The following is a 24676-nucleotide window of genomic DNA, read 5'->3' on the forward strand; positions in this document are numbered from 1 at the left end:
CTTACGGCGACGGAAACAGTTGATTAGCGCGACCAGCCCATTTGTTTCCAAAACGATGACTGTGCTTTCGTCGCCGCCGTTGCTTTATTCGTCGAAGAGCGCCAGCAACGAGAAGGCAGCCAAAACCGAGAAATGTTATCTATAATAGGTACGAAATTTTCGATCTAGTGAGTAAGAATGATTCATCCGACGAGAGCACCGACATCGACATCGACATATCGCAAGAGATGGGAGGCAACGAGACCATTTCGAGCCGGCATTGGCCGAAGACGATGACGAAGAAGGGGTAGAACTTGGGAAGATGCGTGTCAAAAATATCAAGGCAAACTATACTTGCTCGAAATCTCGTAACATCACTGCTTTGATGAGGAGAGTTTGGTAGAGCGATTGGATGAAGCTCCGGCGACCGGAAAGGTACATCCCAGAATCCTGAAGCGATTCAATTTCGATTGAAGCCTGAACAACCCAAATAGCTGACCAGTAACCCCGAGGTCTTGGTAGTGTTGCAGAGCACGAAGATACAAGGAGGATAGAAAATTATGATGGCGGGGAGGTCAAGAAGAGTTGGAAAGCAAGTTCCGAGACGACGAGACGACCAGGAACTTAAAGAAACTGTAACAATATGAACCAGGTCATGGGTTTTCTGTTAGGACGGACCACTTAGGGACTACGTGCAGTTCGTCAAGAGAATACAGAATTTCAGCAATTTAACCTACAATTCTAGCGAAAAGCGCGGACCGAATTTTGTTTCATCCACGCACCGACAATGTGAAGACCAGGATCAGCAACGCGACGGTGGCCGTCCAGGAAACTATCGGAAATTTGCGCACACCCCCAGACCTCAATATTGCGTAGCTGTGAACCACACTTGTCCACTAAATAACCCAGGCCTTGGTCTGATAAAGCTGTGCAGAAGCTAACGTGCAAATACTGTAGGCTAGAATGACAGGAAGAAGCGAGTTTCTCCAGCGTCGAGTCCGTCAAGACGCTAGAGCCCTCAACATTTACTTGTACGAGGCCACCCACTGTCGAATCCTTGTTAGACGTGGAAGCTTGGATCGCCAGTAGCATGAAATCGTCCGTCACGGCCTCATGGTCGAGACGGCCAAAGTCCAGGACGCGCAATGAAGGTGGCGGAGCCATGCCGGGAACGTGAGTAAAAAGTGCTTCTAGGCCTTGGGGGGTTAAGTGTTTTAAACCGGATACATGTAGAGCCTGTAGTCCCACACACGAGCGCAAGGACGACAAAGTCGCGTCGGTTAGATCATGATTGTCACTTAGATCCAACCGTTCCAGTGTATTTGTGCACGATAAAAGAAGTTTGTGAACCATCGCATCAGTCAAATCTATGATTCGGCGCATGGAGAGACTTTTCAAGTGGCGAAATGCGGTTGTTTCGCCGGTCAAGGTCTCCAAACCTTCCGATCCTATTGGAATATCTTCCAACGACAGTTCCAAGAGTTTTCCTGTCGTTGCAAACGTCTTGGTGAGACCTTTGCAGAACTGCACGCCTAACATAGGACAGGCTTTGTATTCAAGAGACGACAATGTCGGCGCCACCGCCTCAATCAATTTGACCGCGTCGACATCCTTGAGTAAGTATGCACCACCAATTGACAAGGCCTGCAAACTCCCAAGTTTACTTGACATGGCTTCAACAATGGCATCAGCAGCTGCGGGGCCAAAGCAGCGACCGGCCTGATCCAACATAATATATTGGAGGCCCGAAGGCATCATGCGTTGCAACGCTTTCGTGAGTTGTTCTTGTGTGATAGAGGACGCATCCGTCAACTCAAGCACGTCTGTTCCATTTTCGGCAATAGCGTCAAAAGCTGCTGGATCCAACTTGTGTCGAGCCACTAGCTCTTGTAGGAGCCTTGTACGAATCGAAGAGTCCACGTCGCCCAACGACTCCACGAACTCGATGTGGTCGACCAAGAACTGCAAACACGTCTGAAACAAAGTGGGAATCCTGTGCTTTTGAGCAATCAAATTTGCACGTCTCTTACGTTTCGCGTAGAGGGAAGAGTTTCGAGCGCTTCCGGATTGTTCGTGCGCACCCGGCAAGGAACTCTTCCAGGAAATGGAGGGGTGCGCCTTTCGCTTCTTCTCCAGCTCGAGTTCTTCCATAACCTGGTCCAAGGGATGGTGATATTCCTGGTCTACACCATTCTCAGCTTCGGCTTCTTCTCGTCGTTTCGTTTCTTCCCGAGCCGCAATCATTTGTCGAGCTACACTGAAAGGACCACACCATTCCTGTGGTGGAGAGTCTTTCGTACTGTTGCTAGCTCTGGTCGTCAGCACACCAAACGGCGTGGAGGTGACGGCGCTCTTTTGACGATCTGCGTGTCCTAGACTGACGATTGGCCGGACTTCGGGGCGGGCCAGACGAGACGCCTCGCGTTCGGCCACGGCACGTTGCCGTTCCCGGACACGTTCCGGTACCACCCGACGCCCAGTGCTGGTCCGACCCGTCGAATCCTCCGGGGCGGCCCCTACCCCGCTAGACTCTTCTTCCTCCTCCGCGCGACGCTGGGATCGACGAGAAGGTGCCATTGTTTGCCACACAATTCTCTGTACTGGGTGTGTGGAAAAGTAGGAAAGGTACGAAGCGATGGCGACTGCGGATGGGCAGCAATTTTCCGAGCCGGATTGACTGTGATGCCAAACAGGTACTCCGAGATCGGTCCCAGGTTCATAGTTTTACTACCAAGCGTTTTGAAACGTTATTTCCATGTCACATCCGAATGCCGATACAATTCGGAACTAGCAAAAGACTATATTTACACGCGGGAGAATAGGTGTTTGGCTTGTTGGTTTCCGCTTTGTTTCACAGTCAAGGAATTTGCTTTTGGTCTGTCCCGTGTCATGCTTCCCAGTCAGTATTATTTCGCTATGCACTTAAAAATACATTGTTGGCATGACTTTGTATCTTTCCTCTCTAGTAGCACTACCTAGCTCCAGTAAAGGAACAAAATAGAATGTGGTATCAACATTAACTGTAGGTTGACTGTAACGGTGAAATTTACCAATTGAATTAACTACTCTAGAAAGAGTTGATGCCACCCTCGCTATCGAATATCGTGTCGTGTTCAAGAAGTCATCAACATCGAACCACTCGTGGGACTCCATTAGGTGTGCAAAACCAACTCTTTCATCATCTTTTCCCCCCAAAACATGTTCTTTATGAACATGTCATGTAGACTAGAAAATCAGAGGCGGACTCAACGACCTAGGATTGCGGAGGGCAAGCTCGTATTGACAGCCGGCTTGGATACCTATCCAGGAAACCGTAGGCTAGCCTCAGAGATTCGCGGCCCGTCCCCAGATATTGAATTGATAAACAGTAAGATCGGCGGCAACTCCCTCCAGGCCATTTATCGACACGACCTAGTAGTGGGAGATCTCTTAGTATTTTCAGTGCCGGAAAATGGCTCTCCTAGAGATGATATCCATGTAAGTACCTTCGATGGGTCAGATCGCATGATTACCGCACTCGTACCCGACACTACGTTTCCTGGGTAAAATTGTTAGTCTAAATGCCGCCTGAGGTGGACACAACCGCTGTCACTAGCATTCTAGCACCTTGTTCAGCATCTCCTTTGGGAATTTGATTGGGGTTGACAAGCGTTATTCACAGTGGTTATGCCAATGATGCGGATCTCCGCCTTCAAACGACACATGTTGCTTCTTGTTGTATTTGACACCGGCACCAATGGGTTTTTTCTGGAGTTTGCAAGAATTAAGAGGTCAATTTTTCATGCATTGCATTTCAGACGCGGAATACGTGACAACCAGCCCATTTTTGTCGACAGTGGGGGCACGCAATCCATTCGGAATACCGGCTATTCTATCGCAGTCAACACGTGATGATACAATAAATTGCTGTGGACGCGAAGCTATGAGTTATTCTTTACATTTTCAAATCTTTTTCGCGAGAGAGGGTACCACACTCATCGACCTCTTCTCGGGGTGTGTCCGTTTCGTGCAGTACAAGCTTGTACGATGAGCCTTCTACAAGATATTCCTTCAAAACCTCCATTTCCAGGTCGTGCAAATCACCACATATAATAAGGGAATGCAAAGGCTCTCCCATGTTAGCATTTTTAAGTTCCTCCAATGTTCCCGCGCGAATACACTGGCTGTCTTGTCCCATACGAGCTAGCCCAATGCACAGTGTTTGGCTACCATCGTAAGCGTGTTCCTTGTGTGAATCTTCGGCTTCCAATAGTTGTTCTGACGCTGTGTTTACGCTCATGAAGCTCGGAGGTAAATACTTTGTCTTTCCTTTCATCATAGCCTGGAAATCCGGCTCTTTTACTTTGATGTCCAGCAGACAGAGAGTATGCATACCCCCCTGACGATTGATTTTTATTTTTGGGTAGAAAGACGTCGGCCTCCACTTTTCTTCGAAAAATGGGATGCTCACGGTATGCCCAAAGTTGTATAGTTGTAGCCCACATGCACCTGCCGCCCCCATGATCGAAGCGTTGTGAACAATTCGGACCTCTATATTCCGCTGTTTCGCTCGCAGCCATAGATCCGTGTGAGTTGTCGCACAGACCGGGTCGCCGACCACCAAGAACGCAACGTTCTTCTTGACAGAGGGTTCTAAAATTAGCTCCTCTGCTTGTGTTTCGACCATATTACGGTCTGCGACTGTGATAGATTTCCCGTAAAGCTCCTCTAAACGACTTTTGTCAACGCCAAGGATGCTGGTGTATGCCTCGAGGAAAACGAAGTCTGCGCTCTTCACAATTTTGAGCCCTTTGACTGTGATGTCATCTTCGTCGCCAAGGCCCAAGCCAACCATGTAGAGGACCATTCTTTCGCGTGGCACAAGTATCGTACGTCGATTGAAAGAAAGTAAAACGCTCACTGAAAATCTTTGATACTTTGGAGAGTTGGTCCTCTTTTCATGGTTAGCCAAGTATAGATGAGGCCAGGTCTACTCGGCATATTCCCTTACATTATTCACTGTCGCACTATAAAAGTAAGCGGTGAATGGGGGGTGACTACAGACAGGCGGAACTTTGAAAATCTCTATTCAAAATGAAAACACTCAAATTTAAAAATAAATATGAACAAGTGCATGTGGAAGAAACGAACGGAGTGTAATACTATTACGCTGGACCCGTGAGAGTAGGTCCCAGAGTCACAAAGCAAGGGACATTTGATCCATCCTTCTACTGATGCTGTTAGGCAGAATTTGCTCACACAATAAGGTTAGAAACAGCTTTAGTTCCGTGCTCGTGCCTTGGTGACCTGTTTCTTCAATCATGCATACATTTTGTGGGATCCAGGACCAGCGCTTAAGATGACGAGAAATGAGACGTTGCTCAGGTTACAAAAGAACAGACATGTCATTGATGTACGGCCGCAATTGGTTCAAGTGATTGGGTCAATCTGTACAGTAGCGCTCTTTGTGGGCAATATTTGTATTTACATGCGAGTGCAAAATAACAACTCAACCACCATCGATCCCCGCAGTTATTTTAATCTTCATACGGATCAAGGCCCTCTCACCCTGTCGCAGAAACTCATGGAAATCAAATTGGACTGCTCGGAAATCAAGTCCATCTACGATTTAGAAAAGTGCTATCCAAATAGGTTAGTCCGCGAACTAGGTGATTCGTGCCTCTTGGTTGAAACATGGAACGATGTCCAGCGGTGTATGACTGGGCGTTTTACCAAGGAACCTTTGAAACATTATCAAATTCATATATTGGGGGAACGGAATAGCGGTACAAAATTTGTGATGCGTGAACTTCAACGTTGCTTTCCACGTTTTCAGTTTGGGGTAAAAGTACATCGTGACTTTGTGAGGGCGAAGCATTTTTTTCAACCAATTGTCGCTGGCGACTTCAAAACAAACATATTGATTGTAGTATTTCGAGATCCAGTTGAATGGGTGGCAGCCATGCGCGAGAAGCCGTATCATAGCCCCAATCATATCTTGAAATTTGAAAATCAATCCGGCGCTATAGTCCCGTTGCCTTGGAAAGAGTTTGTGACTCGAGCTTGGACGACTAAGCGGTCTGAGTTTGATAAAAAGTTGGTACTCGAAGATCGTGTGAAGGAAACTATGAGGGGAGATATTTGCAGGGAGCGTTTCGCTTTTCACGAAGTTTTGCCTTGTCGGTACGACAACACTACATCGTCAATACCTGATAGTCGCATTCGCGGATTTGAACCCATTTATGAAATGCGTAGGGATGGTTCTGGCGAGCCCTTCGATAACATACTGGAAATGCGGTCCGACAAGATTGTTAACTTACTTCTGGAAATGTCAATGATGATGGATTTGGGAGGCTACATGGCTGTGAGGTACGAAGACCTCTTGCGCGAAGGAACTAAGTCCCTCCTTACACAAGTTGCTACTATGGTTGGTATGGATAACGTACCTGAGCATTGTAGCGCAAGTGGCCCTCAAGCCAATCGCATTGGTCGCAGGAAAATACCAATCGAGTTGCGTCAGTGGGTTCAAACTCATTCAGTCACTAAAACCGAAAGACTGCTGGGATACTTGGACTGATTGTGGTGGTGATTTCATTGTAAATTTCTTTGATTCTTTTTACGGATAGATCCTCATGGTTCGTATAAGTCGCATAACCCTTATTGTGTTATTTAAAACTACGCTACGATTGCTGTAACGGAGCTTCTCCATATACAAGACGACAGCAAACTGCGAAATTCAGGGCATCAGAGCATAGCTCAATATACTCTAAATTTTCTTGCCAAAATGAAGGGTAGTCAAAGTCCTTGCTTTTTACTAGACTGACTTTTCCAAGATCAATGTCGCAGTGTACAGGTTTCTTTACACGCACTTCGATAGCAGTATGAGTTGCTTTGTTCGTCTGAATCGAGGCAGGTTTTGCCAGAGACGCGATATATCGCAATTCGTCGAATCGCAATTTACTAAGGTCCCATGCCTTACTTTGCTCGGCTTTGGACGCATTTCCCATTTGCGCCATGGCATCGTTATATAGCATTCTCTTGACCGGGGGTCCATCGTCGGAATCTTGCGACCTTGGTCTTTTCTTAACCTCTGAAGCGGCACTGTTTGCCCCACTACTATTTGAGTCTGGCAGAACACTCGACGAGGTGCTTCCGCCATCGTCGCTTGTTGATTCTTCCGCGTCTTGAATTTGATTCTCCGTCAGGTGCGGTGCCATGCTCACGTAGTTGCTCGCTCTCAGACTTCAAGAAAATGCAATAAGAACTTAGTGGCTCTTTTTGAGTGAAAATGTGAATGTAATGGCGTTTTCAAAGGTAGGCTTTATTCAGTCCTTCGCGGAATCCATAGATATTGTAAACTCGTTTGGTTGGATGTTGTGATATCAACAAGTTGGGCTAGCTGGTGTCTTTTGTGAAGACGGTCTTAACATTTTCGATTTCGAATGTCTTACATTCCTTATTCGGTATCATTATCCTGACTCTCGTAAGAGTGACATACGTCATCTGAATATCAAGAATTACAGTACCAGAAGAGGGGAAGTTTGCAGATGACTTCGGAGCGCAGTCAGGCGGCGATCGATGCGTCACTTTTCCATCGAGGGGACGAACATCGAGTTTTTTTGGCTTTCTTTCGAAAAATGTTAAATATATTATATGACGCACTACCGACCTGACAATTTTAGTGCCGCTTACATATAAAAAATCAAGTAGAGTTCCAAGTTGTACCCTCTCATTCAAAAATGACGGGGGTTCGTTTTTGTCTTCCGATGGCCACGTTTTTATTTTGATATTGAATCCCATGACAATGCGAAGCGCTTCCAATTTCTGGGGCAAAGAGGCGACAAAAAAGAGACAGATGAGATTGATTGGCGATTGTAACTTTTCTCATAATCCAATCTGAACCTACATTCGTCAAGAGTTAACCTCCAAACTAACGAACACAAACTACAGTACTAACAACAACAAAGTCTTCCATACCATGGTATCACCTCTCAGCGCCAGATTGCTAGCTGGCTACTCCAGCAGTATCAGCAGCGACGGAATAAGTCGAACATCATCACATCGTACAGGAAGCAACCAGCCTCCATCGTCGCTTCTGGGTGGTCGAAGCGGCTATTCTGCCGACAGCGACCGAATGTCCTCCAAGGGCCCACCGTGCACCATTGGCATGACGTCGAAACGAGTAAAGCGAGAACCCGATTCTCGAGACGCTTCACCAGGCAAAAGACGCAAGTTGGAAGAAATGAACTTCGATGCTGCATGCGCGAAGGACAATCTCGAACGCGCAGGAATCTCCTTGCCCAGTATTATGCCAAATGATTCGAAAATATTCCCTTTGTCGTCTAAAGTTGATATGAGTAAGGTTGAACACGTTTCTAGCAAGGACTTTCAACCCTTATCCTGGGCGCCTCCGGCTGGTGCGGTTGACTTATTTGCTTCCGTCCTGCAGATGGCCCAAGCCTGCAAATCGTGCTATAACACAATTCCCGTAGTAGCGGGGTCAAAACAAGCGGTAACGGATCCAGATACGAGTACAAGCTCAGTTACCGACACAGATAGCGAAGAGGGAAATACGTCATCGGCTGATTCTCAAAGGGACAAGCCGGAACCTTCGCTTGTGGCTATGGGAGACGCGCTGTCGATTGATATGCAAGCTCTTGGTCTGAAAGGAGAGCGCACGGTGAATCGAGTTAGTGCTAGGTAAGAGATGTGCTGCCTTCGGAATCTCGCCAATCCTTACGACCCCCGTATTTCTGACACTTTTTTGCCGTTCTTGTCTTCTCAGAATGGTTGTTCTTGCCTTTGAACCTTTTACCGTCATTCACGTAAACCGAGCTTACACTAAAATGACGGGTGTTGCGCCGTCAGATATTTTAGGCAAGCCTTTTCGGCATGCCTTGGATAAAGGCGAACTTAGCGACCTACTGCTTTCCACTGGAGAATGCAAGTCTCTAATGGATATCAATGGACGAGTGCTTAGAACGAAAGCCACCAAGCAGCTGCAGTGCCAGATGAATGTCTCGAAGCTGTCTACAGAATACTACTCGGTTGCTGGCTAGAAAACGGACCAGCTTTTGATAGTATGGCACGCAACCTGTAGAATAAAAGTGAGACGAAAATGTTGGAAAATATGTATATCTATATATGTTCAGTATGTACTTCAAAATTATGGCAGCAGCTGATTCAACCACGAGGACATTTTTTCGGGGCAGGGGACCAATGAATAGAAGGGAAAGAGTTAAAAAAGGTCATATCATTGTACCGGCAACTAAAAAAGTATTTCTTGACATTAAAATATGCACGCAGATTATATAGAGGTTTTTTTGTTCTTTAGCGCGTTCCCCGCGCCTCAAGCATTGAGAAGAGCGGCCACTCCGGGGACCACGATTCGCGCAATGTCTTCCAAGCGGCACAAAGCTCGTCGACTGTCTTCGTCTCCTTCTATAGCGGCTTTAAAATACCAAAGGCAGGCTTCTTCGTCACTTTGTGGCACACCGCGAGCTTCTTCAAAAGCCTCCCCGACGGAGTATTTCGCCGTCAAGTGTCCCTTCTCCGCTGCCTTGATGTACCACTCCAAAGCTTCCTCGTCCGACTGTTCCACACCGCAACCCAGCTCGTAGCAGAGTCCAAGTTCCGCCATGGCCTCCATATGTCCAGTCAGTGCCGCCTTTCGAAACCAGGCTGCCGCTGCGACGACGTCGTGCTCAGCTCCGAAGGAGCCGTACTCGTAAATGACGGCAACTTGATGAGCAGCGTCCACATCTGCACCTACATCGTGGGCAGCTTTCAACCAAGCCAGTCCTTTGTCGGCATCGGGTTTTTGGACGCCTACGCCTTCTAAATAGCAGGTAGCGATTTGTTTCATAGCTGGTGCAAAGCAAGGACCATTTGTGGCAGAAACGTCGGTCACGGGGATGTCGTTTTGGGTTTCAACTTGTGAGAGTGACAGTAGGAGTTCCATTGCCTTGGTTTCATTCACCTCTAAACCGCTAGTGCCTTCTAGCATGGCCTGCGCGAGATCCCATTTCGACTGCGTCGATCCATCCGCTGCGTCGTACATAATCTGCGACCATGACGTTTGGACTGACGCCAGTTTAGCCAAAACTCCCCACGTGCTGTAGTCCACAATGCAGTGTAGCACTTCTGGCGGAATTGCCACCGCTGCGGAGGTAGACGGCGATACCTTGTCGTTGAAGTAAAGAGGTGGCAAAGCAGGGCTCATGGTGCTTTGGCAGATATGTACGATACAGGATTTTAACGGGCTTGCGGAGAAAGGGCGTGTGGTCGCTGCGGCGCGAGACTCGTACCAGTTTTTGTTTTGTGGCAAACAGAAGAAAGAAACGTTGTGCTGTTAGCTTCCTTGAACCAGTCAAACAAAGTGCAGAGAAATTGCTCCTTTGACAACGGCAATCCACGACACGCGAACTTTCGCTTGCGTAGTGCAGGACCGCGATGACTGGCAGAGGCAATCGACATGTCCATGAGCAATCCGGAGTCATGATTGGTTGGATTATTAGTCACGTGGCCTTTGCAAACGTAGTCACATCTGACAAAATATCTGTGCGACAGTCTTGGACCAACAATATCTATGGATCAGGACTTGGATGGAGTGACAACTACCACGCATCTCGCGGCCGTATCGAGATGGTAAAAACGTCATTGCTATTTGCTGAAGTGAGGAGAGGCCAACTCAAACACATTCACTGTCAATAGAGGAAGGGTATTTAGGTACCCGGACAGAGTCATTCCGATTACACTTGTGAAACACGATATCAGTTTATGCTGCAGTTAAAATGTACTCAGTCAGTGTCATAAAAAACCAACACGCGAAAAAAAGAAATCCGATTGATGTCTGCGCGCTTACTACTAGAGACAACATTCCCTTAGAAAGTAAAAAACCAAGTCTACGTTTCCATATGACGACCGCGTTAATATCGTCGCATGTCCTGGTGCTGGTCACTATGTGGCTTATTGGCGTGCAATGTTTCCCTGTTCAAAGTTACTTGGTTTCCGCAGGGTCACATCATCGTCGAGTTCCAACCCCTCGGCCAACGCGAGGCGGAGTTAGCTTTTCTTCTCGACGCGCCAACACGTCGAACGACATCCGCAGCGAGGATACGCTTTCTAACAGTAAGAACCGAATTCCTGTATCTGCCGAAATTGAAATCCCTCTGGCCGCCGAAATCGCGTTCGACGCCTTCGCCGATTTACCGAGACAAGCCACCTGGGCAGATTGGCTCAAGTCGGTCGAATATATTTCACCGGATAATCCCGAGACGATGTGGAAAATGAGTTACTTGGGACTATCGTACTCGTGGAAAGCTATCAGTACGCGGCAGGAGCGTCCATTCGTTATCGAATGGGAGTCTACATCGGGATTGAAGAACTTTGGGAGGGTTGATTTTACAAAGCTGGACTCGGATCGCACGCACATGAAATTGACCTTGACATTTTTAGCTCCCCGACTACTCGTCAAAATGCTGGGACAGCAAGGGGCGATCGCTCGGCTGGTGGAAAAGCGAATGCTCCAAACCATGCTGCACAACTTTCGGGACATAGTGGTTGTTGAAAGCACTAGCAATCAACAGCCGCAATTAAAACCGTTGAGCATCTTTCCAAAACAAAATGCGGAGTCAGATTAGCGCAGGTTTTGCTCATTTACTGCCACATTTGATTTCGTTCGATATTTGTGTTCGCGCTCTAGTGATGGTTGAAAAACGGTATAATGTGAGGTTCCTTTGTTGTATCCTTCAATTTGACTGTGAGTGCATGTAATTTCGATGTGGCGGTGCAACGAGGATTTACAGTTAGCAATGCTGGTTAAAGGACATGATTATAATATCGCTGGGCTACTTCCAGTAGTGTGGTGCCAACTCTCTCAGCCAGCGAGCTTCAATGGCCGAAACTGCCTTCAGCTCAAGCCCTCCCCGCTGACCATCAATTGTCTCGCCAAAAATGATATACTCACTGCTAGTCGGGGTATGGGATGAGTAAACACTAGCTGACGAAGGAGTTACGAGAATATGCTTGCGCAAGGTGTAGTAGCGGCCATCATTACAAAGCTTGGCCACATTGAAGAAAAATCCTGCTGTCACACATCTTCTTATGCTCTTACTTCGAGCACTGTCATCGCCAATTACGCTCAAAGCCGTAACTCGGCCAAATTGCTTCAGTATTCTGGATAGTTGATTCCGTACCTCCAGGGCACGCTTGACCGCGACGTAATTTATAAAACGTTCCCTACAGTCTTGCTCATCCCATTGTTTGTGCTCCAATTCAGAAAGTAAGTTAACAAAAGTGACGTGGTCTCCGCTGGAATCAGCGAGTTCCGCTATGGATGCGTTAAAGTCCAGCAGCTCTTGCTCGCGACGCCCCCGAGGACGTTGAAAGACTTCTCGAACTTGTAGCACACTCGCAACGCCTAAAACCTCCCACGAACACCCTTCAGCTAGAGATTCAAGCAACATTCGGGAGACAAACACATCTGTGGGAAACATTGACATATCCATTCCTCTGGGCGTAAGATGGGTCCCTTCGTCTATAGCACCCAGTGCAAAAAGCGATTCTAGCCCATGAGAAAGAGCATCTACACTTGGAGCGTCCATAAGATCGAATGTCAAGACATTGTCGACGCCAAGTGCTTTAAGAGTCAAAATAAAGCTAGACAAGTTGGTCCGCTGACTGTCTGGTGGGGTGTGAAGGAGCATTTTTTCGTGTAAATACTTTTCGGTATACAAACGATAGCATTTTCCACTTTGCAGGCGCCCAGCTCGACCTGCCCTCTGTCGTGCACTTGCTTGACTGGTGGGTCCTGTGATCAATCGTTCGAGCCCAGTCCTAGGATCAAAGTAAGGTAGCTTCACCAATCCTGAATCAATAACATGCGATATGTTTGGAACGGTCACAGAAGTTTCGGCTACATTGGTCGCAAAAATAAGACGCCGGACTTGTTTCTCCTTTCTGTCCGATTGGCGTCTATTCTGAAAAACTTGCGCTTGCATGTGGTACGGAAGATTCCCATACAATGGTAGAAATTCAACAGCCCCAATATCTGCTTGGAAATGTTCTTCTGCAAGTCTGATAGCGTTGTCAATATCTGCGCCAGTTGGAAGAAAGCAAAGAATGTCTCCACTTTCGCCTGAACGATGAACCTTCCATGCGGTCTCAATTGTTGCAAGTATATAGTCTGGGGCTGGTCGTTCCAGGTAAAGAATATCAACAGAGTATTGCCTGCCGTCAACAGATATAATGGTACCGTTATCAAGACCTTTGCCGCTTGGCGCCGAATTCAAAGCTTGTGCTGTTTCCAAGAGACGAGGCCCCCAACGTGCACGCTTTCTAATAGGCACATTAATAGCGGGGAGATCTATGATTTGAACTCGATCGTTCGTTCCAACAAAGAAATCGAGGAAAGACTGTGCATCGATGGTGGCGCTACAGACAATAACTCGCAACTCCTTTCGCTTGCGACGGATTTTCTTTATCAGCCCAAGCAAAGCGTCACTGTTTAAGCTACGCTCGTGTGCTTCGTCTACCATAACAACGGAGTACTTTGATAGAAGGGGATCATTAAGTGTAGCTTCTCGCAATAGGATACCGTCGGTAACATACTTGATACGCGTTTGGTGCGAAAGCCGCTCCTCGTAGCGAACACAATACCCCACTTGACTTCCAAGCGACGTTCCTAATTCTTCCGAGACACGTTTTGCAAGTGTCGTTGCGGCAATGCGCCGTGGCTGAGTGCAGACAATCTGGAAGTCATTGTCGGCCCATCCATTCTCAAGCAAATACTGCGGTATTTGAGTCGACTTTCCGGAACCAGTCACTCCCACTATGACGACCACGCCATTTTTTTCTATCGAATAAAGAAACTGGCGCCTATGTTTGTAGATTGGAAGTAGCATCCGTTGATGCACACAAGGAGCCGGGCTGTTGCTCAGAGGGGCCTGCACATTGTACTCTCCATTCTCCCCACCCTCGTCCTTAAAGCCATGACTTCTTGGTATCGCCGTTGACGCCGGTTTCCAGAATCCTGACATACCACGTCAATTGCGTAATTCGTCAATTGTTTGACAAATGCCATTGGATCTCATCATCAATCTCATAAGACGGAGATGCTCTTCATATATCCCGCGTCATAGTCAGCCTACCCTCTATTTTTCTGCACTGCGTGGTGTTTGTGCCGTTCCTTTTCTCAAACGGGACTACATGTCGCACGACTGGCTACTCCGACTGCGTCAACATTTCAATTATCGCTGAGTGTTGACCAAGTGCCCTTGTGGGTCGTTCTCATGAAGTATTGGATATTCTCCTGTTGATTGACAAGCGTATCATGTACATGTCCTATACGGGGATGAAAACCTGCTCAGGCTGCTTACGTGTCCGTGATGTCGCCATCGGTAAATTCTCACTCACTTTCAACGCATCAATATAATTATTATCTGCACTTCTTTGTATATGAATCGCTCACAAAAAAAATTGAGCTTTCTCACACCTCGAAAACTTGATTTCCGCACCATGTCTCTTCGCTTGGCAGTATCTCGCTCCCCCGTCAGTGTCGGAGCTAGAGCACTGTCTACGCAAACCACACAAGCTGTTTCCAAGCTTCGTAATGTTTTGGAAGAGTATCGTCAGGCGAAGTAAGTTGATGGCATTGACAGCAGAGTCTTTTGACATCCAAGTCAAGAGTTTTTTTAAGATGACTTGGTCGCGTCACCAACTCATTTCTCCTGTCCTTTCGCTCCCCAGCTATACCCAAGAGCTTCCCTCTCGTTTTAAGAAAGATATTGTCCGAGCGGCATCTCAAGATCGCGAAAGTATTATTGCCTTGCAGGACGTGCAGCGTGTTCTACAAAACATCGGGGCAGACAACCGCTTGACATCCGAAGAAATCCGCTCTATATTCCAAGAGATTGGAAACAAGTCGGGTGAAATGACTGTGCAGCACTTTATGCAAATTCTCTAAATGTGGAACTTTCGACAGGAAGAGAAGCTTCCTACATTATTCTTCGTGAAGAACAAAAAAACGTGGTTATCAAGCCAAGATAGACTTCAAGCATAAATTACAATAGAAAACTTATAGACCGTTCGCTTAGCTACAATGCTACATACTTCTTCCGACTGTAGCCTTTGTAACAATGAGCTCATCATGGCAAATTTAAGTTCTCATGTGTACCTGGCTCTCACTGTCAGAGTTATTCCAGTGAAGGCTGTCGACTGGAAGCAATTTTAGAGAAGTTTTCGCTGGAGACGAGATACCTAGTTCTCATTTTTTGAAGTGAACAGCAAAATTTGCTCCCTGTGACACAACTTTGAAGCAACAACGTTTGAACGAGATGGAAGACCAAGCATGAGCCTTTATTCACAGTCAACTCCCGGCCTTCAAAAGAAACAAGGTTTGAAGAAGTGTGTCGTGTTGACAGCCGGACGCAGGAAAGTTGCAACGCAGGTTGCAAACTCACTGTCTGGAAAAATTTAGAGTCTAAATCTTGTTTCGAATATTCAAGAAATACACTGTAGCCCTAATGATCTAATCTTAACTGAAGAAAGGGCGAGCGATGCAAAGCAAGCATCGGCAGTGAGCATCTCGTTGAGAATGACGGGAACCTTGAGGAATCTGGATTTGACAGTGAATGGCTTGCAGATCCATAGTCAGAACGCGAATGTTAGCTCCTTGCTGACAGTGAAAACCAACTCTATTGCTAGACTAAATGTGAGACGTTCAGAAATATCATATCATTTATTTACATAACGTCACATCGTCTTCAACAAAAACGTACTTAGCTGAACGACAAAATTCTAATATTTAAACGAAATATGTATCTCTAGCCAGGTTGCGTTCGGGATGCCGGTCCTTGGCAACCTTTTACATTACGATGAGGATGCAGCTTCAATCGTCTCACTTTCTATTGTACCCCACAAAACGCAATGACAAGCGATTCATCGATTCAGCAAATTGTACAGTATTCCCACCACCAGTTGCAAAAAGTGGTGGAGAGTACGTCGACAGGCAGGCCGCGACAAGGCTTGTTGGCAGGTTTTGAATACGCCGTCCACCATGACGGGACGATTCTGGGAGAACGGCGTTGGCGTGAGCAGCGCCGACGACCAAACACTTGCTTCAAACGATATTTACCAGAACAATCAGCAGATGTCAATGCGCTGCACCAGAATGAGCATCCGACGTTAGCCGTTTCCCTTCAACAAATCGAACAGCGACTCCAACATTCTTCTGACGAGCATAAGAGGGGTCAGCATCTACCAGCAGCTCCGCACCCAAAAATGGTGCAAAATCCTAACTCTTTCACAGATCCGCAGTCAACAACTCTTCGTGCAGCAATGGCAAAACAATTTGAAGGCTCATTCGCTTTGTCGTCTCCTAAGCGAATGCGGAATCGGCACAATGCTGTGTTTGGGGAGCACCTTCCTACCGTGACAAATTCGCCTGGTTGCGCTCAAAAGGTATTTGGAAAGCATGCCATGACGTGTGAAGAAAGGCTAGCTTGTGAAGCATTGTTGACTGGAGGTAAATTACGACGCGTAAAGCCCCTGCAAGGCTCATCGACGCCGGTTCGACGCGAATCATTGCCGTCGCCGGCAGCATTAAACAATTCATTGGCGTCGGATGACGATGACATCGACGCTCTGGTTGCTAGCTTGGATGTGGACGAAATAATTTGTGGAAAAACAGCCAGTCCAAAACCCCTCAATTTGTATGGTCATATTCAAGCCGGCAACGACTCGGAGCTCGAAACGCAAGATGTCGGTGTCGACAACGGAACGCGGTACGGAAACGATACTCTTACTACAGTTCATAACAGCCACACTAGCGGCAAGGAACGATTCTCCAGCTCAACATCAAGGATTTCTTATGGCGGGCACGGGGGCCAATCGGATTGCAACAGCTCGCTCAATCTAACAGAAGTTTGTAGTGGAGCACCTTCGTGTCCAGGCCATGGCGTTCCTTGCCGAGTGCTGACTGCTAATACCTCAATCAACTTGGGGCGTGAGTTCTACAAATGCGCAATGCCCGAGGACCAGAAGTGCGATTTCTTTCAATGGGTAGACGGTTATGAAGGAAGTCTCAACGACAATGTGGACGGCTTAGAGCGCCCTGGTTCTGAACACAGAGAAATAAAAGATATGGTGGCGGAGAACCGGCGCAAGTTCGGTCACCAAGAGTTTCGTGCTGGGCAGCAAAAAATTATCAAGAATGCAATTCAAGGCTGTGACATTTTCGTTTTGATGCCAACCGGGGGCGGCAAGTCGCTGTGCTACCAATTGCCCGCTTGGTGCTGCCCGGGTTTGGCGGTTGTGATCTCACCTCTTCTGTCTTTAATTCAGGACCAAGTGCAGGCCCTGACGCAACTTGGTATCGAGGCTGTCTTTCTTGCTTCAACGCAAGACTACCAAACCGAACAAATGGACATTACACGTCGACTTAACGAGACCACAGCGCACGGAGGAGTCAAACTATTGTATATTACCCCTGAAAAGCTCAACAACTCAACCATGATTCAAAATATAATCCGGAGACTCTGCAATAAAAATTTGATCAGTCGATTTGTTGTGGACGAAGCTCACTGTTTAAGCGATTGGGGACATGACTTTCGTAAGTAATTTTCATACTCGAGGCACTATTCTAAGCCTTAGCTAACCCACTTCCTTGTTATGTAGGACCGGACTACATGCGCCTAGACTCAGTTCGGAGGGAATATCCCAATGTACCGCTTATGGCTTTGACTGCCACAGCAAACGAAAAGGTTGTAAACGACGCAATTCGCGCGCTCGGAATGAAAAATGAATATCGTTACCAATCCTCGTTTAACCGTTCCAATCTTCACTACGAAGTTCGTAAAAAGGATGGACAGACGCTTGAAGTAATTGCAGACTACATTGCAAGCCGTCCTAAGGAATCTGGCGTTGTGTATTGCTTAAGCCGCAAGGACTGCGAAAAAACATCGCAAAAGCTGCAAGAAATAGCTCGGCAACGACCAGGCTGTAACCGTATTCGAATATCCTTCTACCACGCTGACCTTGATCCGCATGAGAGAGAACAGCGCCATCGAGAATGGAGCAACGGAGGTGTCAGCGTCTTGTGCGCAACTGTTGCTTTCGGAATGGGGATTGACAAGCCCGATGTGCGCTATGTGATCCACTATTCTATGCCCAAGTCCATTACTCACTACTACCAAGAAAGCGGCCGCGCAGGACGTGACGGGGACGATGCCGATTGTATTTTATACTATCATTACAAAGACAAGAAAATTCTCGAGAATTTAATTACAAAAAGCTCAAAAAATCCTCACAGTCAGACAACTCGACGTCAAATTGATCAGTTGTACGGCTGTGTTCAGTATTGTGAAGATTTGTTTCGTTGTCGTCGAACCATGCAACTTGAATTCTTCGGGGAGCACTTTGAACGAGGAAAGTGTAACAAAACTTGTGACAATTGTAAAGCTGGTCGAACACCGGACCGTCGCGACCTTACGGAAGACGCCAAGACTATCATAAATCTTCACACAGATGTCTCGAAGCAGAAGAGAAATGGTACGACGCTGCATCAGATCACAGAACTCTTCCGCGGTTCCAAAAGCCAGGCGGCTGTCAAGTTCATCGATGTTAAAAAGCTACCGGGTTATGGTGCCGGTAGAAACTACAAGAAGTTTGAAATCGATAAAATTGTCCATGCTCTCATCTTTGAACGGACTCTTGTTGAACGAGGAGAGTCCAACAAAGGAGGCTTCACGACGGACTACGTTTATCTGGGGGAAAACGCCCTCCCACTTCTCAATGGACAACGTCGGTTCTTTGTCGATTTTCCGAAAGAGCCACACCGGCCTGAGGGTAAGGAGAATTCAACCATAAAGAGTACTGCACAGGGCAAAAAGGCCTTGAAAACGAAGCACATCGAGTCGAAGTCGACGTCGAAAGCAAGTTTGGAGAAAGGAAGGCCAACTGCCAAGAATTTTTCAGCCCAAACGTTTCAAATCGGTGATTCAAGCTCGGACGATGAACTTGAAATTTCGCCGCTGCGCAAGCACAAGAAGACTCGGGCGCCATCCGTTCTTCCATCAGACGCGACGCAGGAACTAGTCGAACGCATCAAAACGCTGGCACAGAATTGGTCCGAAGAGGAGAAAATGATTGGAGGTAAGAATGTGTTTTACTGGCATATTCTATCCAATAACAGCATGAAGAGTATTGCTTCCCAATTGCCGACGACAGTTGAAGAATTGAAAGGCATGGGTGAGCTAGGAGAGAATATCGTCGAGGTGTACGGCGAACGCTTAGTCAGGGTAGTCAAAGCCTTTGTAGAAACGAAGGGGCTTGAGGAATACCTTAAGAAAAAACCTCCGTCAAAGAAGCACAAGGTCACTGAGTCTTCGAGGAACGGCACTGATGGGGTCGTAAATAATGTTCCCATGAACCAATCCAGTATTGTTCATGTACTTGACGACGAGTTTGATGCAGGTATCGATTTTGCTATGATTGACCTACCTGATTCGTCAGCCGGTTCCGATAGTGGTTCTAGATTTTTTCCCAGCTAGCTTTGGTAATAGCATATATAAGATACACAATAAGTGCTACGGTGATCCGAAATAATCCACACAATTATTGGTCGTTCGACGCGTGCCTATTCAAAAGGAATATTTGGTGCTTTGGCAACCTTTAGTCTACGAGGATTGGACAGGAAGCCTGCTGGGTTGGCAATGTTTGCACGGAATTCTACCCAGCAGTCTACTTGATTCATTTTGGGATCGAGCTCTCCCTTGGCGCCATCCAGCACATGCTTGGACTGCAACTGCTCTAAGGAACCGGCCAACAAAGATTCCTGCGCCTCCGCAAACATGCTGCTACGTTTCTTGTTCTCACAAAATCGTATGTCCAAACCAATCACATCAGGATGACGCACCATGACTTGTCCCTTACCATAACCATTATAGCCGATTTTGGCAGAGCCATACGCCTTCGACTCGGAGTAAGATTCGATATGGTCAACATGGAAAATAAGAGAAGGGGCACTCATATGTCGATCTTCGGAAGCTGTTGGCAAAGGTCTCAAGCAAAGCGACGGACCCAGGACATATAGACCAGTCGCACTTTGACGCATGTCACATGCTGCGAACTTTCCAAGGAGCGATTTGCCATCGGGATAGGTCGCCTTATTGTCTGCTGGAATAACAATTTCTTTAAGCGACCCAAGAGCAGGAATCATATTGGATGAATCTTTCAAGACAGAGCTCGGGCTCGACCAATCCACAATCGGAAGACCAGACTTTCCTAGCAAATGCTCTGATCGGATAGGACGACCTAAGGCATACCGCATGTTTATATACAAACCAGCCTCTTGAAAGCACTCCGCAATCCTATCACGAGTATCCTGTATACTGTCGGCGTGATGTTCCAAAGCCAGCAATTCATGATATCCGTCCGTATCTGTCTTGGATGATTGGATCGACAAAAGATGTAATTGAACTCCCGAAGAAGCGCATTTCATCTCGCATGAATCCCACGATATGCTCGGAAGGAACGTACTGCGAAAAGTTCGGTCGAGACGGTCATCGCCACAGTCAGAGTCAGATACCGGCGTCGGTTCAAAACTAGTGTACTTTTGGAACCACGCCCGCGCCCTCCGTGAAGCCAGCGGCGACGGCGACAGAAGACTCACTACCGGCGCTGATCGTATCGGACTTTTATTCATGTTTAGACAGTGTTTACATTAATGTCGCTGCCAGAATTATATATTTTTTTAGAAAATGTGCAAGTCGGAATGAAGAAGTGTGTTGACGCGATTTCTACGACGGCAGACGAGCCCGCGCGAGAACGTGCAAGTAGGGCTCAACTATCCAGACGTCCAAAGCTGGAACTATGCCAGTGACGAACCAAGAAGACTCTCACGCCCATAGTCACCGACAAAGCATACGCGGAACTTACCCAAACGGATATCAAGCAACCCAGTGAAGGTTGTATGACCGTATATATAACAAGCGCGATGGATGCTACGATTGAATGACTGGTATACAAAAGACCAGCATCCCAATACTGGAAGTAGATAGAAACTTAAAGTGAAGCAATTAACGACTAAGAACAAGGTAACGAAAGGAACGGTTATATCTAGGTTAGGCAGTATATACGGACAAACCAGTATTTCAACACAGGTGTACAAACCAGACTATTTGGGGGGGGGGGGGGGGGGGGGGGGGAGGATGTGATATTTTTTTTCGTTTTCACATTGAAAGAGTCGACGATGGTGCTTGATCGAAAATCCTTCTCTAGAAATACGGACACTTTAAACAAATACATCAATTTAATCAATGCCTGTCCAATTCACATCAGCGAATCAATGTGCAGCAATTACGCCAATGAAGCGGCGTTTTTCCAAATTTGAAACCGACGAAGGTTGTAAGGGATTTCAAGAGGAACCTCAGGCTAATGATGTTGTTGTTGCTACATCACCTAAGGCGGGCACCACATGGATGCAGCAAGTTTATCATCAAATACAATCGAAAGAAAATATTGATTTCGAGGAAACCAGCGCTGTTATTCCTTGACTTGAGCTTGCCCTTGACAGAGGCCAGGACCTGAAAGTACTACTACTTGCAGAACACGACGGCACACCAAGGCTGTTCAAGACGCATGCGTGGGCGCATCATTGCGCATATTTCTCATGATAACTGTGGGTTTTGCATAGCCCGTAAAACGCTCTTGTTCCATTCGGTCATTTCTTCGAAGACTGATTTTTTGAAACCGGTACTGTCGGCATATTGGGTTTTTGTCAGCATATGTATAAGATCGGTTAATGGAGAGCTGATACGACCACAATGAATGGTGTCTCAACTTTAGAGACTAAGTGCACAGTGTGGGGGACACCGGACAGGAAAACAGCAGCGGCCTCTTTATTCAAACGGTCAGAACATAGGACCACTTTCATTGTCATCATCATCACCATTGTCGTGTTCATCAGGACCATCATTTTCTACCGTATCGTCTTCTTCTTCGCCCATCCGATTGGGATCGTCCGTATTGATTTCGTCGTCCGGTCCAGACGAATTTTCAACGTCAGGCCAGGGTGACCGTGAGGCCTCAACTACCGAGGTAATGGCTGGCTTACTGGCCACTTTTGTTTTCTTGCTGCTACGACTTGGAGCTACAGCGCTCGATATTTTACTGTATCGTATTGTTTTGCGCTTTCCCATCAACGTAATAGGGACCACACCCTTCAGCAAAAGGGTATCGCGACCGTCCGATTGGGAGGGCGCCAGGTACAAACGAGGTATCCATTTCGTCGAGCTGGTGTCGCTCAAGAAAACTTTTTCGAGTTCATCCACTGCGTGATTAATATTGGATTCCAATTTCCAAGCCCCCGCCTTTTTGTACTGTCGCTTTTCGAGATCGGAAACTCCGTGAAAAGCACGAATAAGTGGTTGCCCATCAAAGACGTTCAAACTCAAAAAATGTAAAGCCGCCATAGTAATTTCCTTGGCATCCATGCAAGCAGGTACGCACCCAGGAGGAACCGCAAGACAACATGATTTGATCAGGGTCCGTGCGGATATGGGATCTTCTGTGATTTCGAACTGTTGGAGAATGCTACCCAGAAAGGAAAGCTTGTGTTCTTTCGCCAAACTCAAAATCTCTTCTTCCGACATGCCCATTTCAATTAAACGGTAACGATCCTGTTTTCTGTTCTGAGGAAATAGAATGGTGTTCTCGTCATCGCCAAGCTGATGGTATTTCTTCAAGAGAGATTGTAGAATGCTTTGGGCAGAAACGGAAAGTTTCTTAGTGACTCCAATGTCCGATTTTTCTTGCTCCAAGAACCGGGCCTGCAAGCGAGCGAACCCTCCCAGTGTGGAGAGCGGTGCGTGGCGACGAACATTATCTTTGCTTTGAGTAGTAGGCTCGGATTGTGAGTCGTCTTCGTCCTGATCTTCGTCGTTAGCGCCACGTCGAAAGCGGCGCTGGAAATCATCACGAGATTCAAGCGTCCGATCCGCAGACGACGACGAATAGGTTTCGGGTCTCTGCTTCGACGAAACCAAATAATTTCCGCTGTTGTCCATGGTACGAAGAATTAGTTGTCGTGCGCAGTTGTTGTTTTGCAAACAAGTTTGCCATGTTTCCAGAAAATCACGGGACGAGCTGCTTCATTTCACGCTCGAAGGCAACCCCGCCTTTGCCCCCCTTTGTTTTGCAGTCAACAGCGCGGGACTGCATCTACGTTCCCTCACTATTAAAAGTGCAGAAACCCAATACGAATAAATAGGTGGACTAAAATAGCGTTGACTGTGCGTCCACTCTTTTAACTTTCATGTACGTTGAACATTTCCTCATAGCGTTTCACGTGGAATGCAAAAAACAGGATGTAAAGATCGGCGCGACCTTCGTTCGATTGATGTAATGGATTGTGTTATGTTACAGCTCGCCGAGAAATTCTGTATGGCTTTTGCATCAGCATTTCAGCCACACCGAAACAACGATCAGTCTATAGACAGGGGCGGAAGTTCGGGCTCCTTGATTGTTGGAATTTTTCTTCTAAGATGAGGTTCACCCGAGGTGCCTTTCTTTTCGTGACGGCGACCGCGGCGTTTTCGGAAGCCTTTGTGCCTCACTCAGTTCCAAAAGCTCCACCATTGATAATAGGGGGCATGATTAAAAAGATGCGTGCAGAGAAAGCCAAAAAGAATCAGCCGCTTGTAGAAGCCTCCGAAGCGGCAGAGGAATCTCCTGGTCTCAAGGTCGGCAAAGGGACCTGGAAATGGCCTGCTATTTGGCCCTACGACGCTTCCTTCTTTACACCAACGGCCGTGGCCGAAGCTCGCGCCAAGAAACAAAACCCAGCCGCCAGTATGAACGAAATGGCGAGCATGATGTCGGGAATTGCACAAGCGCCGGTCGCCAAAGAAGACGATGAGCAGGAAGAGTTCAACTTCGATCCTATCAAATACTGGGGAACCGATCAGGCAGAGACACGCACGGGTCTGGATCCGGAAGCGATCGACAAGCTGGAAGCGCATTATTCGTATTATTTACAAGACGGCATGTCTGTCTTGGAAATTGGCGCTGCCGAAGATTCATATTTGCCTGATACTATAAAACCAAGTCGCCACGTGGGTGTTGGCGCGAGTGGACCCCTCATGAAGCTGAACCCTTCTCTGACCGATACCATGATCATCGATCTTAATAAAGTAGTTGAGGGCCGGGATGTCGACGACGATGACTTTCGCCGTTTGGCACAAGACCCTTTTGATGCCATCATCATGGCCAATACCGTCGACTACCTGACATCTCCTCGCGAAGTCTTCCGCAGCGCGTGGTATCTCTTGAAACCCGGTGGTATCATGATTGTCTCATTTAGCAGCAAAGAAGCGTCGAAGGACAAGTTCACACACGCCCAAACGAAAATGTGGAGCGAGTACAACGACGACCAGCATATGTGGATCACAGGAAGTTTTTTCCAGTTTTCTGCCGCCGACGGGTGGGAATCCCTCATGGGCTTTGATATTTCTCCCGAATCTGCCAAACAGGCCGATACGGGAGGTAATCCGCTTGAAACACTTCTGAATAAGGGTAAGGCGAACAATTTTTTTGTCGTACAGGCCGTAAAGGGATTTCAAGACGAACGAATTGACCCTGATAACGCCGAGCGTTCGATTCGTAGTCTCTGCTGGATGCTGCCTGTTTTGGAAGAGCGCGACAAGAATTTGCTGGTACC

General features: G+C 47.2%; 13 protein-coding genes across 13 annotated transcripts; 6 read left to right on the forward strand and 7 right to left on the reverse strand.

Annotated features, from left to right (window-relative positions):
• Nucleotides 1-173: 173 nt before the first annotated feature.
• On the reverse strand, nt 174-2604 carry PHATRDRAFT_54119 (rad7-like protein). Its single transcript, XM_002178012.1, has one exon. The coding sequence runs from the start codon at nt 2554-2556 to the stop codon at nt 721-723; it is 1836 nt and encodes a 611-aa protein (XP_002178048.1). The 5' UTR covers nt 2557-2604; the 3' UTR covers nt 174-720.
• A 1408-nt stretch (nt 2605-4012) lies between these two features.
• On the reverse strand, nt 4013-4825 carry PHATRDRAFT_5236 (predicted protein; the record flags this gene model as incomplete). The annotated part of the gene is made up of 1 exon (XM_002178013.1): nt 4013-4825. A coding segment is annotated over one exon (813 nt), but the record flags the coding sequence as incomplete, so codon positions are not given.
• A 492-nt stretch (nt 4826-5317) lies between these two features.
• PHATRDRAFT_32874 (predicted protein) lies at nt 5318-6535 on the forward strand (the record flags this gene model as incomplete). The annotated part of the gene is made up of 1 exon (XM_002177697.1): nt 5318-6535. The coding sequence occupies one exon, from the start codon at nt 5318-5320 to the stop codon at nt 6533-6535; it is 1218 nt and encodes a 405-aa protein (XP_002177733.1).
• Nucleotides 6536-6638: 103 nt separating this feature from the next.
• On the reverse strand, nt 6639-7175 carry PHATRDRAFT_32875 (predicted protein; the record flags this gene model as incomplete). The annotated part of the gene is made up of 1 exon (XM_002178014.1): nt 6639-7175. The coding sequence occupies one exon, from the start codon at nt 7173-7175 to the stop codon at nt 6639-6641; it is 537 nt and encodes a 178-aa protein (XP_002178050.1).
• Nucleotides 7176-7818: 643 nt separating this feature from the next.
• PHATRDRAFT_43618 (predicted protein) lies at nt 7819-9017 on the forward strand (the record flags this gene model as incomplete). The annotated part of the gene is made up of 2 exons (XM_002177698.1): nt 7819-8658; nt 8744-9017. Exons 1-2 carry the CDS (start codon nt 7937-7939, stop codon nt 9015-9017), a joined length of 996 nt encoding a protein of 331 aa, XP_002177734.1. The 5' UTR covers nt 7819-7936.
• A 290-nt stretch (nt 9018-9307) lies between these two features.
• PHATRDRAFT_32877 (predicted protein) lies at nt 9308-10180 on the reverse strand (the record flags this gene model as incomplete). The annotated part of the gene is made up of 1 exon (XM_002178015.1): nt 9308-10180. The coding sequence occupies one exon, from the start codon at nt 10178-10180 to the stop codon at nt 9308-9310; it is 873 nt and encodes a 290-aa protein (XP_002178051.1).
• A 603-nt stretch (nt 10181-10783) lies between these two features.
• On the forward strand, nt 10784-11600 carry PHATRDRAFT_43619 (predicted protein; the record flags this gene model as incomplete). The annotated part of the gene is made up of 1 exon (XM_002177699.1): nt 10784-11600. The coding sequence occupies exon 1, from the start codon at nt 10875-10877 to the stop codon at nt 11598-11600; it is 726 nt and encodes a 241-aa protein (XP_002177735.1). The 5' UTR covers nt 10784-10874.
• Nucleotides 11601-11807: 207 nt separating this feature from the next.
• On the reverse strand, nt 11808-13862 carry PHATRDRAFT_41756 (predicted protein; the record flags this gene model as incomplete). The annotated part of the gene is made up of 3 exons (XM_002178016.1): nt 11808-13233; nt 13292-13296; nt 13338-13862. 3 exons carry the CDS (start codon nt 13860-13862, stop codon nt 11808-11810), a joined length of 1956 nt encoding a protein of 651 aa, XP_002178052.1.
• A 613-nt stretch (nt 13863-14475) lies between these two features.
• PHATRDRAFT_43621 (predicted protein) lies at nt 14476-15051 on the forward strand (the record flags this gene model as incomplete). Its single annotated transcript, XM_002177700.1, has 2 exons — nt 14476-14597; nt 14707-15051. The coding sequence occupies 2 exons, from the start codon at nt 14476-14478 to the stop codon at nt 14921-14923; spliced, it is 339 nt and encodes a 112-aa protein (XP_002177736.1). The 3' UTR covers nt 14924-15051.
• A 2049-nt stretch (nt 15052-17100) lies between these two features.
• Nucleotides 17101-18677, forward strand: PHATRDRAFT_18280 (predicted protein; the record flags this gene model as incomplete). Its single annotated transcript, XM_002177701.1, has 2 exons — nt 17101-17569; nt 17635-18677. Coding segments are annotated over 2 exons (1512 nt in total), but the record flags the coding sequence as incomplete, so codon positions are not given.
• Nucleotides 18678-19594: 917 nt separating this feature from the next.
• On the reverse strand, nt 19595-20665 carry PHATRDRAFT_43623 (predicted protein; the record flags this gene model as incomplete). Its single annotated transcript, XM_002178017.1, has 1 exon — nt 19595-20665. Exon 1 carries the CDS (start codon nt 20660-20662, stop codon nt 19595-19597), a length of 1068 nt encoding a protein of 355 aa, XP_002178053.1. The 5' UTR covers nt 20663-20665.
• Nucleotides 20666-21869: 1204 nt separating this feature from the next.
• On the reverse strand, nt 21870-23024 carry PHATRDRAFT_32883 (predicted protein; the record flags this gene model as incomplete). Its single annotated transcript, XM_002178018.1, has 1 exon — nt 21870-23024. The coding sequence occupies one exon, from the start codon at nt 23022-23024 to the stop codon at nt 21870-21872; it is 1155 nt and encodes a 384-aa protein (XP_002178054.1).
• Nucleotides 23025-23831: 807 nt separating this feature from the next.
• Nucleotides 23832-24473, forward strand: PHATRDRAFT_51541 (methionine-dependent methyltransferase; the record flags this gene model as incomplete). The annotated part of the gene is made up of 1 exon (XM_002177702.1): nt 23832-24473. A coding segment is annotated over one exon (642 nt), but the record flags the coding sequence as incomplete, so codon positions are not given.
• Nucleotides 24474-24676: the final 203 nt, after the last annotated feature.

Source organism: Phaeodactylum tricornutum, chromosome 2 (genome assembly GCF_000150955.2).
Source record: "Phaeodactylum tricornutum CCAP 1055/1 chromosome 2, whole genome shotgun sequence".
Classification (NCBI taxonomy): domain Eukaryota; phylum Bacillariophyta; class Bacillariophyceae; order Surirellales; family Neidiaceae; genus Phaeodactylum; species Phaeodactylum tricornutum.